Consider the following 14,353-nt stretch of genomic DNA (forward strand, 5'->3'; position numbering starts at 1 on the left):
ACTGGTTTTAACCGGTTTGATCCTATTTATAGCTGGTTTGAGCTGGTTTTATTCAGTTTGAACCTTTCAAACCTTTCCAGTTTCAACTGACTGAATCTAATTCAAACTGGTTTGAACCAAACCAGTGAGAACACGCCGGTTTCATCGGAAACTCAAAATAAGTGTTTCTGCTTCTGTGAGCAGGGTTGGGGGAGGGGAGGTGTTTTGTGTTTATATGTGTTATGTTAATGCTTTTGGAATAGGATTTATTTTTTTCTGTATTTTCATATTGTCATTCCACTTGCCCCCCTCGATAAAGAGATTAGGCGTTGGGATATGAAAAAACAGGGTTCATTGGAACATGAGTACCAATGTTCCATTTAGCTCATGTCTATGAGATGGAGGACGTTGGAGCTTGCTCTCCATGCATGTACATTGAAATCACATCTGTAGTTTTTGCTAAATGTAGCCAATAGGTTGAGGTTTTTCCCTGTTTCCTGCAAGGGTGGCGTAAGACAAAAACTCCATTGCAAATCGGAAATTAGCCAAGAACACATCCACGGGGTATAAAGTGTATGGTGACGTGGGGGCCCAGAGCGCAGCCGTTTTAGTTTGCTTATGTATCAGGCCAGCCCTGAGCGTTCTGGCTCCATGTGAGCACAGCAGCTGCCCCCAGGCGTGTTGGTCCATGTGTATCAGTCCTTGGGCTTGATTTTACACCTTCTAAGATGGTTGCTGGCCTTTGTAGCACTTATTTCAAAAGAGTGATGGCAGTGTTCCTGTTGGTTATACAGAACTTTGCAAGGCAGCCGGTTGCAGGGCACTCCCACTGTAGTCATCACAATTGATCCTGGATGATCGTTGTAGCTGTGCCTCAGTCTGCAGCCACTTTAAGTAGGCCTAGGCCCTATCTCTGTGGTACTCTGTACTCTGCCTCGACAAGTGACCTCGGGGAGGCACTGTGGTCAGCATAACATACTGAAAATAAGTGACAGTAAATGCCACAGCTACTTCTATCACTTGATGCTGCAATAGCCTAGTCACTCACTTTACTCTCAAAAAAGGGGAAGTTACATTCTTCTTCTTCTTCTTCTTCTTCTTCTTCTTCTTCTTCTTCTTCTTCTTCTTCTTCTTCTTCAGTCATGGGTGAGCGGTTAGGGCGTCAGACTTGCATCCCAGAGGTTGCCGGTTCGACTCCCGCCCCGCCAGGTTGGTGGGGGGAGTAATCAACCAGTGCTCTCCCCCATCCTCCTCCATGACTGAGGTACCCTGAACATGGTACTGTCCCACCACACTGCTCCCCATGGGGCGCCACTGAGGGCTGCCCCCTTGCACGGGTGAGGCATAAATGCAATTTCGTTGTGTGCAGTGTGCAGTGTTCACTTGTGTGCTGTGGAGTGCTGTGTCACAATGACAATGGGAGTTGGAGTTTCCCAATGGGCTTTCACTTTTTTCACTTTCACTTTCACTTTCACTTTTGGAGTTTCCCAATGGGCTTTCACTCCTTCTTCTACTTCTTCTTCTTCTTCTTCTTCTTCTTCTTCTTCTTCTTCTTCTTCTTCTTCTTCTTCTTCGGTGGGGGTTCTGAAAAGGGGCAGTAGGCCTATGGGATCTGAGCCTGAGTAGGCTAGCCCAACACACTGCAATTTAGATTATTTACAATTGTATTGTATTTCTACCAGTATTTGCAAATAGACATTTGTGTAGAGAGAGCTGTGTGTACGGTATGGGGGGATAGCTTCAGAGAGAACTGAAGAAGAGAAGCAGGCTGCAGTGTGAGGGTTGACAACAACTCGTGCGATATGTAGAGGTTTGGCGCCATCCGCTGGTCATTTTGGAGGTCCTAATATTGGGCTCTTGCGTCATTTTTCAGCGACACTCTCTGAGCAGCATGGCAGGAGCAGAGGTAGAGAAGAAACCCACCCTGGAAATGGTAAATATATTTGTACTGTTATATTTCTTCGCTGTCAATATGATATACCAAATCTGTATTATTCCTGAACAAACGTCATGTCTTCATTGACTGTCCTGCTAGTTTGGCAACGCTGGTGCTAGTCAAGGTGGCTGGGTAAACACGCTGAAGTGACTATGGCAAGTTTACAACATTAACGCATGCTGTATACTATAGCTGTTATATCAGAGACAGTTAAATCTCTGGTTATATTATGATGAACATTTCCGGAATAGTTGTTTCCTTCGGTGTCGTATGGATTGTTGACATCAATCTTCGTACAGCTGCATGCGCATAAGTAATTGCTCATTGGAATGAACAGTGGCAGTACACTGTAACTAACAGAACAATGATGATACATTGATCTACATGAATGATACATTGTACAGGCCTATGTGTTGTGTATGATCGGAAGGCCTATTGACTCAAGAACAACATATTTCCAAGAGATGGAACGCTACTTTCTAAGTTTGTGTGCTGTAGTCTGCCAATAGAGGTCGCTCTGTGTGCTCTGTGTACTGCAAATAGGCTCTGATGCATTATTGTAGGCTATAAACATTGCGTGGGCAGTTCTGAGACTGGCAAAAAAGTTTTGAGACTGACATCTGTGCTGTCAAACCAGTTTCCAATTAGTTGGATTGTCACTGTTTCCAATGTGAGTAGGTTTTCACGAGTTAAAAGGGTGCTTTCCTTTGGGTATCATAGTGGATGCCAGTTATTAATTTGCACAGTTAAGTTACACAGGGTTTCGTGTTTTCAGAGGCCTTTATGCAGCTGCCCCCTGTACTGTTCCCACAGTGGAGGTTATCTGGAAGTCTATCCTGCTGGGTCAACAAATCCCCTTCCCCTCCACTGTCAATATTCCATCTTTTCTCTGCCACCCCAGCCCTCCTCTCTGCACCGCCACGCCCCAACCCACCCAGCTACAGCTGATAGCCACTTCCTCCAGCTGAGCTCAGCATCCTTCTCTTTCCGTCCCTTTTGATCAGGAGCTTGACTTTAAAACGTTTTTATCTAGCATCATTGTTTGCCTATCGCTCTCCCTGTGTGTGCTAACGAGTGTGTGCGCATGTGGATCATGAACTGGAGTGGTGACTGTGGGAAAGTCTGTGGAGGTCACGTCTGGAAATATAGATTACTCTCTCCCTCTCTCCACCCACACCCCCCCCCCCGCCCCAAACACACACATACACACACACACACACACACACACACACACACACACACACACACACACACACACACACACACACAAATGCTGACTGTGTGTGTCGTCGTGCAGGTCCAGGCGGATGGGGCCGACGAGGGCTGTGTGACGTTTGTGCTGCATGAAGAGGACCACACGCTGGGCAACTCTCTCAGATACATGATCATGAAGAAGTCAGTCACTCAGCTCTTTCTCTTTGTTAAAAATACTTGGTACACATGTATGCATGGGGTCTGTGAACATTTCCAAAAATATATGTGGTCAAAAATTTGAATAAGTTAATGAATATGTTTTTTGTTGTGAGGGACAATTCATGTTCACACACACACACACACACACACACACACACACACACACGCACACACACACACACACACACATCAATTCACTCTTATATAGAGAGTAGAGTGTCTTCCCTCCAAAAATGTTTTTTTAACCTAATTATTTAAGAGAACTAAATCTAATAACTTAACCAGCCAGAGCTTATTTCCTACACATGGAGATTAGTAGCCAACCAACTCGTTGATATGGGCAGTCATGGGTGAGCGGTTAGGGCGTCAGACTTGCATCCCAGAGGTTACCGGTTCGACTCCCGACCCGCCAGGTTGGTGGGGGGAGTAATCAACCAGTGCTCTCCCCCATCCTCCTCCATGACTGAGGTACCCTGAGCATGGTACCGTCCCACCGCACTGCTCCCCATGGGGCGCCACTGAGGGCTGCCCCCTTGCACGGGGCATAAATGAGGCATAAATGCAATTTCGTTGTGTGCAGTGTGCAGTGTTCACTTGTGTGCTGTGGAGTGCTGTGTCACAATGACAATGGGAGTTGGAGTTTCCCAATGGGCTTTCACGGCTTTCACGCAGATTTGACCATGAAGGCCTTTCACCTTTTTTGACTCATCTTTCCTTTTGAACTAACTGTTACAAGGAAATCCTGTCACCAGAAGTGTTCTAATTGTAGCCTCCCACAGATGGTTAAGGAAAGCAGAACATATACACTTCCATCACAAACTTGGAAGGAAAGGTACACCCAATTGTACATTTATAACACTCAAGGAAGTGTAAAAGTTCAAAAGGAAAAAAAAAAAAATCTGCTGCTTGCTGCATGAACCACAAGTTCCATTGTTCTTATAAGATAATGGCTCTCAGTGGTTGGAAATGACCTCGGGCCAGAATCGAACCCGTGTCCCCTGAATAACAGTGCAGTGCCTTAGCCGTTTGAGCCAAGGCCAGAGTGCCATTTTTAACCTCAGTTGTGTTTATGTTTTAGAAGCTAACTAACGTCTGTGTGCTTGTGTCTCCAGTCCAGAAGTGGAGTTCTGTGGCTACAGCATCACTCACCCTTCAGAGAGCAAGATCAACTTCCGCATCCAGACACGAGGTAATTTAAAAAGACATGTGGGCTCATGTACAAAGCTTACCTACACACAAAAAAAAACTACTTAAGTTGTTTTCCACGGAAATGTTCGGATGTACTAAGACTGACTAGACATGAAATGTGTGGATCTCCACACAAGTATTACAGCTGTTGTAAGTACATTTCGTGTGCATTTTGTCATATGGCGGCAATGCAAAGGCAGACTGAGTATAAACTACAGATTATTCATACCTTGGGCGTATGGTCATGTATGCGTCATAGTTTATATCTGACATACAAGTTTGTTTCTCAGCCCAGGTGTGTGGTTTTGATATACAGTATATTCTGATGTAAATAAACTCATGTGGAAAAATCTGCATTATTAAATGTCCTTTTTTTCTGCAGTCCACACTCTACACTAGTATTACCAAATGCAAGACTTTAGACACGCCATAGTAAGGCTTACTTGTGCATGTGTGCATGATTTCACATGAAAACCTGTTTACACACTGTGTACATCTGGATTTTTTTGTGCCTACGCATCTTTCCAGATTTTTACATCCTCACTTTTTTAGAAGGAATTATAATTGCACATACTTCTTAGTACACAAGGCCCCAAGTCCTGCCCTTTCGCTCCTGCTGAATAACTGAAAAGAGGGAAAGTAAAAGAGTGTGTGTTGCATTAGTGTACTCTTGTGTTCATCTGTGTGTGCACTCGTCCGTCCATTTTTTATAATGTGTGTGTGTTCGCGTGCATGCGCATGTGCGCTTGTTCATTTCTTGAGAGTAGTCCTGTTTGAACATTTGTGTGTACATGTGTGCGTGCCTTCCCTTAAATCAAATTACGTCTGCATGGCAAATGTTTCATCAGACAAGCAAGTGGCACTGCTTAGCTGCTTATGGAGTCTAGACATTAGTTAGTCTGAGACCAAAACAGCCACACTTGCACACAGCACACCTCTCACTTGTTCCTGGGTCAATGACGTTTTAGTAGCAGCACACATGGTGCAAGCACAGCGAGTGCCACTATTGCATGGATTGAAGGATTATTTTGTTAGTGGATTATCCAAGAATCATATTCATTGCAGTACATTAATAACCAATTCCTAATTAATTTATGGGCATTAGCTGTGGTTGTACCTAGGGATGCACGATGTATCGGCCAGATGTATCGGTATCGGCCGATATCGGCCGATATTCAACACATCGGACATCGGTCTGATGGGTAAAACTGGGCCGATGTTAACGCTGATGTATTTTTTTATATGTTACGGTTCTAAAAGAATGGAGTTGACGATGACTTTCACTGTTTGTCTTCTATTTTGTCTATTTTTTATCTAATTATCACAGGGAGTTAAAAAGTGTTTTTGGAAATAAGACGACTTTGAAAAATTCTGTTTGTTTGCATCATTGTCATCTCTTTTTTTTTTAAAAGAAAGAAAAACATCGGTATCGGTTAATATCGGTCATCGGCCAAAACCGCAATATCATAATCGGATATCGGTATCGGCCGAAATTTTTGACATCGTGCATCCCTAGTTGTACCACCTGACGCCTGAGCAAAAAAATAAAAACCCACCATTGACCCCCCTGCTACTCAGAAGTCTAATAGGCTAATAATCACCCCATAAAGTTAGGTTTTGGGAGTCCCAAATCTTCAAGAAGACTTAAATGTGGTTCACTCCCCCCGGTTCTTTATATACATAGAAGAAAAATCTCTCGAATGTGTCAGAATAATTGAGAGACTGTTTTCTTTGAGCTGCGAACTATGCCGCTTTAACATTGGAGTCTATGGGAAGCAGCTGGCTTCTGCAGTGGTTGTGCAGATTAATGCATTCTCATGCCATGATGGTAGTGCAGCTTTATAACATTTACTTTTCACTTTGTTGTTTTATGAAGGCTTAGCTGAAGAAGGTCAGATGACCGAAATATTGTATTAAAGAAGTATTTACTTATGGAATGGACCGGGAGCAGGACTTCTCTTACTTTTTGTTACTTCATTGTATTTTTTCACGTTCTATGCTACTGTTACTGCCACTGCTTGGCGTTGAAGCTGTGCAGTAATTGGGGCCCCTTCTAAATGCCATTACCGGATGAGCCACCGTCACAGTCGGTCTGCCACAGATCCCATCTCGGAGCGTCTGCAGTCCTGCCAACAATGGAGGGCCTTCACTGGGTAATCTAATTGGACTGGTCAGGCATGGGGACTCGATGGGTAGAGCAGACAAAGCAGAGCAGAGCAGAGCAGACAGTGACTGACCGAATTCTGTTGTTGAGATTTCGTCCCTGAGAGGTCAAGCCAAGTGTCTCACTGGAGATCCTTACTGTGCACATCATATCGAATTCATCAGGCAAAACCAACGAGTAGCCACCATCTTGTCTTTTTGGAGAAAAAAAATATTTGGGGGGCTTTTGCCTGACAGGGAAGATTATAGAGACAGGAAAGCTGTGGAAGAGAGAGTTGGGAAGGGGTTGAGAAACAACCCAGGTCGGATTCGAACCTGGGTCCCCATGTGCAATAGCATTTGTTTCCTCTTTTCTTTGGTTGGTGTGGGCAGGAAGAAGTGTCTGATAAGGTGTCTCAGCGGCTTTCTATGAGGGGGAGGCGAGTTGACTGGTTGTTGCATGAAACATCTGATGGGCTGGCAAATCAAATCTTGGCCAGAGAAAGGCTGTTGGTCTCCCATTAAACAAAGTGAAGGATGGCATGGAATGAAGCCAGTACCACAGTTTATTCCCTTTGTTTGTCTGGCTGTTGGTCTGTCTGCCAGTCCCTCCATTTGTGTCTGTCTGTTTCCCTATCTGCAACTTGTCTGTCACCATATTGCCTACTCTGTCTGATTTCCTGGCACACCCAAGGCTGTTGCCTTCTACTCTCTGACAGAGGCCTTGTCACAGACTGGTGGAAGTCATGGACTCGTGCCGTTTCAGTCTCGTTGTCTGTCAAGGACTGTCCCTTTCACTTCCTTTCCCATCCCACCCATCCCCTCCCTCTTTAGAACCGCTCTGATGAAGTTACTCTCTTTTCGTTCTGTGTTTTACCTTTGATTTCCTGTTGGGTGTATAGAGGGATGAGTGTTCATTTTGCTGACTATTTATGTTCTAACATTTTTATAGGACAATTTTCTGTAGTTTCTTTTCTTTTCTATTTGCTCTGCACAATATGGGGCTTAGACAATAGGTTTAACACACATATGAGAAATAAAAAATGTTTTTAGACAAAAGAACCAAATGGAGGGAATGAAAAAAGAAACAGAAATAAGGTCAGAAGAGAGAACCTTTTCTTTGTTCTTATTTTGCATTTTCTCAAGACTTTAGGGGGGCACCATGTAGCCTAATTATTTGTATCGTAATTAACTTAAAGTAATCTAATAATCTAATTTGTGAAAGAGTAAAGCCACTGGCCATGCATGCAGGACATGCTTTCTGAGGTTTTGAGATGAAAACACAACGGCAAAAGTTAACTTACCAAAAAAATGACAAAAATGTTATGATCCCGGCCCAGATTTGGGTGGAGTAATGGTCCTGAAGTTCTTGTTTTCCTGCAAGGCCAGCAAACTTTAGTCACTTGAGTTAGACATTATGCTGAAATTGCTGTTGGTCTTGCTAGGGGCCATTGATGTTTCAGAAGCAGACATCAGGGTGGCGCAATTATTTATTAATTGTACAGCATATGTTTCATTAACATGGAATGAAAGGTTTTTTAAAAAATATATATATACCGTAATCCAGCAAAACTAATGATTACTTAATCTGTACAATTGTGCCAATAACTGTGGTCACACCACCTAACTTCTCCTACTAAAATTTCATTGCCACCTGTACTGTACACAGAGATGGGTAATTAGAAATTTTGGAATGGCTATTTGTTGAGAGGCAGAGGTGGAATAGGCGAAGTAGATTAGAAGCCAGTAGTAGTGGGTTTAGGGGGGGGGGGGGGGGGGGGGGGGGGGGGGGGGGGGGGCGGGGGGGGACGGACCAGATGGGGGCCCCTTTACTCTCATCCGCCAGAACACTGTGAGCCTTTGCATGCATCAGGACTACAAACATTCACATTATGTTGCTGACATTGTTCTGTGCACAAAAATACACTGGTGAACACAATTTGCAATCGAACTACCAGTACTTTTTAAAAACTTTTTCTTGACGTCTTGGCAGTGAGAAGCCGCTGTGGAATGATGATCTCTTGTGTCTCATGTCATCCTCATCGTAGATAAATAAACTCATAGTGTCTTCTCCGAACACTGTCTCATTCTCGTTTAAGATGGCGGGACTATGAGGCCAGCAACCTCTAGTAACACGGTCCAGTCTTGACAAACAGGCTGATTGAAGTCTGGTGCTCAGCGTCAGCATTGAGAGGCAGTGTGTGGCTGAGGGCCAGGGCTACCTCTGCCATTGGCTGTAGCGCTCCCTCTCCCAATGCTGACGCTAACGCTCTGCATTCCCCCATTCCTCTCACCAGACCAAAATAAAAACATGGCTATTTTTAAACCCGCACTCACTTTCACATTACGCTTTCAAGCATCGTTTTTTTTTTTTTTTCGTGCAAATTATAGTGAACGGGTCAGTTGAAAAGTTTATACTCTGCCCCGAGAGTGCAATTTAGAATAAAATAAAATAAAATGATGTGACCAATTTGGTCAGGTATGTGCGACAGTAAAATTTTGCACTGTTGTACAAACAAGTTTAGCGCATCGAGCACAGTATATTTGGTACGCCTTGTGGTGGACGGTCACAGACGTTCCCGCTAAAAGCTGCATTCAGCTTCTGTATGACATGTTGCTACCTAATTGCACCCACAATTTCCCAGTAATATATAGATCTTAACCTCTCCCCCTTCACCCACCAACAGGCTCCCACACCCTCTCAAAATCACGTCCCATCTGATTACAGAGAGTATTTTTCAAAAACAAAGTCGTCCATTTGGTGCACATAGTGCACATACCAGGCCCCCATTTCTCACCCATGCCTCCTCAGGGGAATTAAAAAAACGTTAAAAATATCAATACAGGTTTTTTTAAAAAGAAGAAAAGCAATAGAGTGCTTGTGCTTGTAGTGGGAGCTTGTGATGACATGAAGGCTGGATGATGAGATGAGACGCACATGACGGCCACATGTCCCACCCGGTCGTCAGGGAGATGGCGTGTTCCACTAGCATCCTCAGCCCTGCAACTACAGAGTGCACTACAGACAGCACTATCAGGAGAAAAAGTTTGATAAATGCCTTGCGGTTGTGTAAAAATGTGAATTTATAGGCGTGACGGGAAGCTTCAAGAACCGCACTCAACTCACAGATATGAAGAGACATGCGCACACACACACATACACACAATTTTGATTTAAGTTGTGTGTGTGCATCCATCAGTAAAGAATGCCGACTACAAGCTGTGTGTGTGTGTGTGTGTGTGTGTGTGTGTGTGTGTGTGTGTGTGTGTGTGTGTGAGAGAGAGAGACAGAGCGAGAGGATGCTCTTGAGTGTCTGATCACTGATGTGCGTGTGCATGCATCCCCTTGTCAGGGCCATGTGTGTGCTATATGTACATGTGTGTGTGATTAGGCATGCAGCTGTCCCCTTAATGGCTGCATGAAATTATGTGCTGCAGCAGCAGAGCTCTTCAGATGCCTCACTGACTGAACAAACCTCCTCCACCACCACCACCACCCTGTCCGTTCCTCCCTCCCGCTGAGACGACATGTGTAGTGTAATGTGCGCAGCCACAGATGACTTGTGTAACAAGCGTTTTGAGTGATGAACGGCCCGTTTTTTTTTACTGACCCACCGTCTGCTTTTCCCGTCCTCTCCCACCAGGAGGTCTGCCGGCTACTGAGGCCTTGCGCAAGGGCTTGAACGAACTCTCAGACGTCGCACAGCATGTCCTTAGTACTTTCCAGGTGAGTCGACCACTCCCCCCTCTCCACACCCTCAATCTCTCCAACCCCAAACACTGATATGACACAAGACTGATCATTTCAGGGGGATACGGTTTTCATAAAAATTTTGCAATTAAAAAACTAGCATCAGCCCCAACTCCAAATAAACTGCTATGAGTCTGCTACATCCTCTGACTGAGATCGATAAATCACATCTTAGAAGCACAGCCGTTCCGGGGGAAAAGGTTATCATGAAGATTATACACAGCCTGACCAGAAAAAATGGTCACACTAATATATTGTTTTACTGCCTTTGGCTTGGATCACCTTGCACATTTGGTGTTGCATCGTTTCGATAAACTTCTGCAATGTTCTACAAAAGGTTTTTATCTTGTGATCTTTTGTTGGTGATGGTAGAGTATGAACACTGTGCAAAGCCTTCTACAGCACATGCCAAATACGCTCAATGAGGTTGAGGTCTGGACTCCGTGGTTGCCAATCCATGTGTAAAAATGATATCTGGTGCATCCCATGGTCATGTAGATGTTAAGTGTGTTTGGAAAGGGTCAAATCATGGGCAACAATTACTGAAACATTTCATGTCAGGTCTAGGATCAGCTGCAGTACCAGTATGTGCTCAAAGAATCAGCACAGCTTACTACTTGAATATATAGTAAAATAACTGTGAATAGTGATCCATCAATTATTTTTTTTCTTTCCTGATGGCACAGGCATATTCTAAGATAACAATGACAAGACTGATGGGGCTCAACATTTGGAAGCATGGTTCAGGGAGCATGAGAGATCCTTTTTCACACATGGATTGGCCACAGAGTCTAGATCTCAACCTCAGTGAAAATCTTTGGGATGTGCTGGAGAATGCTTTACTCTCAGACTATGCCATCAACAATGCAAGATTTTGGTCAAAACTTAATGCAATTCTGTAAGGAAATAAACCCAGACATTGCAGTTTATTGAAACAATACAACACCGCGTGAAAGCTAAAGGTGGTCCAACAACATGCTGGTGTGTGTGTGACCCTTTTTAATGACATTTTTATTATTATTATTCACGCTGTTTATCTTAACTAAAAAAAAAAGCACAAACGTTGACATGCAGCTGAGCTGGCAATCATTTGTCATGCTTTGTATCCCTTTCCCACACTCAAAGGAAGCAGCCATTTTAGGATTAAGGTCATATGGTATTGTGAGTTGTCACACCAATCTTCTGTTCTTCATGTTTCTTGCGTCAGAGAGTTGACAAGACTCCTCAGCTAGGGCCACATGTGTGATATGCCATTGCCTTGGGCTGAACAGGTCAATGTCAGTAGCTTAATTTAGTGCTTGGCCTTTGTGACGATCTTGATCTTGTTGTGCAGTGCTGCGTGTAGGACTGTTTAAAGGGGATCAAAACCAGCTGGGACAGTCTGGCTGCCAAAAGCAATTTCGAAACGATTTGTGGTCATGTTGACTGTCTGAATAACAGATCTTGAAACTTTTTGCACCCCACCATGAACCTGGCTAACCAAATGTTTTAGGTGATCAGTATACAATTGGGTGAAATGGTAAAAGGTTTTCCCCAAAAGCCTGTTAAGGTCATTTGCTATTAACATGTCATGCACAGAGGTGATTATAAGAGTGTGAACCAATTTTATTCTTTGTTCTTATGGCAAATCTCCAAGACTAACACTTCGTGGTGTTTTCATTCCCAAGTCATTAATGTGAGATTCATTTAGGCCTCAGACCTGACATAATCCCCAGTAAGCCTCTGTGATCGTCCAAAAGATTAGATAACATGATCAGAAATAGAAAGGCCAGCCGGGAAGAAAAACATGATTTTTGAGGGTTTCAAGGAAAAGCAAGCCATGATTCTGTGAAGGCTGAAAAATGAAGTAATTGACGTACAGTAGCTACTCTGAAGAGGCCAGCTGCTGGGAGACAGTGCTGCTTTCATGTCTTGTCAATAAACGGTCTGGGCCCACTAAATCAGGTAGGCCTGTTTCAAAAGCCAATACATTTACAAAGCACGAGAGAGAGGTCACAGAGAGTCAGAAGGGGAGGATAAGAGAGGAAGAAAAAAATATGACGCAGGGCAGTTATAGAATGCTGGTAGTCTTAAGACTTTGGAAAAACTTGGGATGGACCACAGATATTTGTACCGCACAGAGAAGAAACTGAGAAGATTGGTGTGCATCCAATGCACCTGTCCCAGCTACAGTGCGCAAAAGTGCTCATTTTTAAACTGATGTGAAGGTTTCCTATAATTGAAAGCAGCAATGCTAGTAGTAGAGGTTGTTTCCTCAGAGAGAAGGGGTGGAACGAACCTGAACATAAAAGGTTTGAAAACTGAGGAAGAAAGAATGAGAACAAAAGCGGGCCCTAGGAGAGCAGCACGTCTTGTATCACCCAGTATTGTCTGAATAGGAATCAAAGCAGCACCTCCCTGTTATCATTCCATTTCCTCTTCCCTCCCCCACCCTTCCGTTGGCAGCTCTTTTCTTGTTTGCAAATAACACATGGGAAGCAAGCTGTGTCCATCGCAGACCGTTGCCGTAAAAGTCTGTGATTGTGTCTCTCAGTTAGAACGTAGCATTGTTTGTAATGCCTGTTGAATTACAGTTGTAAAAATTCATAGTAGCTGTACTGGACGGGATCCCATTATCAGCACTATGTCCATTAGCAGCCATGTCTGCTGTCATGTCTTAAACCAATAATGTCAAAAGTGGAGAAGATGCGCTCACACTATCGCCTAAATATTGTATAAGTTCTTAACTGGGTGCTGAATCCCACATAAAACGCCACTGTTAACGCCATTACACGCTGAAGAAGGGCTCTGCCCGAAACGTTTGTGGGCGAATAAACAAAGAAAAAATCTGGAGAGTGCTGTCCTTCGCTTCATTCATTAAACCAATAATGTAAAATAACCAAACAGAAGTGACTAATTCAACTGTTTCCATTCCAAATATGGTTCAGTAAGGTCTGATCTTATCCAGCATCATTATAATCCTACCTAACATGAAACTTTACTCTGAGAAAATAAGCACCGCTCAGTGAAAATTGTAGTTTGTGATTTTTACAACAAAAAAAAAACGAATTTTGCGTCAAAATTTCTCTCACCATCTGGGCAATAATTATTACTTTAGGCTTATTTTAATTTTTAGTTTTTAGTGCAACTGTCTTTAGTTTAGTGAAAATTTTAAAAACCCTCAAAATGTTTCTCACCACCTGGGTGATAATTACACTGCTATCATTGATACATCCCGAAGCCCAGGCATAGAACACAGTCAGCAAATAAGTCTTATTGGATGATATCAGATGGAAGACTTCTACCTCCTTACATCACAGGATATGCTAAAATACCAGTAGAACATTTTGACCTGAGAAGAAGGCTGCTCTCCATGAACAGGTGGAGTTGATGCGTAATCTCGGTTCTTACGCATTGCTTTTCATGGTGTGGGGCTTTTCGGGGGAAGTGCAGTAATATCTCCTGCCAGTTGTAGATATAGAGATGTGACTGTGCTAAACGACTAAGTTTGACTGATGGCTTCCGCCCATTGTCCCCTCTCTTCCTGGTTTTGCGCCTGCCCAGGCACGAGTGCAGGAGTTCAAGGATCAACAGGACGAGGCGATGGACTGAGAAAACGCTCGTCCTCACCTCCCTAGAACACGGACGGGGACATGTGACGGCTCGGACAGCGGATGCACATCATTTGCTTTCAGTCTGAGATGTGCCGTCGAGGGATGTGTCTGTCCGGATTGTTTTTGGACTGTCTGAAGTATTCGAGGAAGCTCCAACGACTTCAATAGTTCACTGTGGCTTCCTTTGCTTCCTGTGTTTTTTTTGTACAGATTTTCTTTCCTGTTTTTGCACAGTTAGATTCACACCTTGGTTATGCAACACTTTTTTTATATTAAAGACTTCCTCATGTGGTGAAACAATGGTCATGGAAATTGAATGATCTTATCCCTACGAACAGAAGAATTGTGCCA

At 43.6% G+C, this 14,353-nt stretch overlaps 1 protein-coding gene across 1 annotated transcript; it reads left to right on the forward strand.

Annotated features, from left to right (window-relative positions):
• The first annotated feature begins 1,804 nt into the window (after window positions 1–1,804).
• On the forward strand, window positions 1,805–14,302 carry polr1d (RNA polymerase I and III subunit D). Its single transcript, XM_063190354.1, has 5 exons — window positions 1,805–1,912; window positions 3,213–3,310; window positions 4,441–4,517; window positions 10,303–10,385; window positions 13,953–14,302. The coding sequence occupies exons 1-5, from the start codon at window positions 1,871–1,873 to the stop codon at window positions 13,998–14,000; spliced, it is 348 nt and encodes a 115-aa protein (XP_063046424.1). The 5' UTR covers window positions 1,805–1,870; the 3' UTR covers window positions 14,001–14,302.
• Window positions 14,303–14,353: the final 51 nt, after the last annotated feature.

This window comes from Engraulis encrasicolus, chromosome 23, assembly GCF_034702125.1.
Source record: "Engraulis encrasicolus isolate BLACKSEA-1 chromosome 23, IST_EnEncr_1.0, whole genome shotgun sequence".
Taxonomy (NCBI): Eukaryota; Metazoa; Chordata; class Actinopteri; order Clupeiformes; family Engraulidae; genus Engraulis; species Engraulis encrasicolus.

Coding starts and splice junctions, on each gene's coding strand:
- polr1d (XM_063190354.1), top strand. CDS start 1,871: ATGGCAGGAGCAGAGGTAGAGAAGAAACCCACCCTGGAAATG. Junction 4,518..10,302: donor CTTCCGCATCCAGACACGAG/GTAATTTAAAAA, acceptor CTCTCCCACCAG/GAGGTCTGCCGGCTACTGAG. Junction 10,386..13,952: donor ATGTCCTTAGTACTTTCCAG/GTGAGTCGACCA, acceptor GCGCCTGCCCAG/GCACGAGTGCAGGAGTTCAA.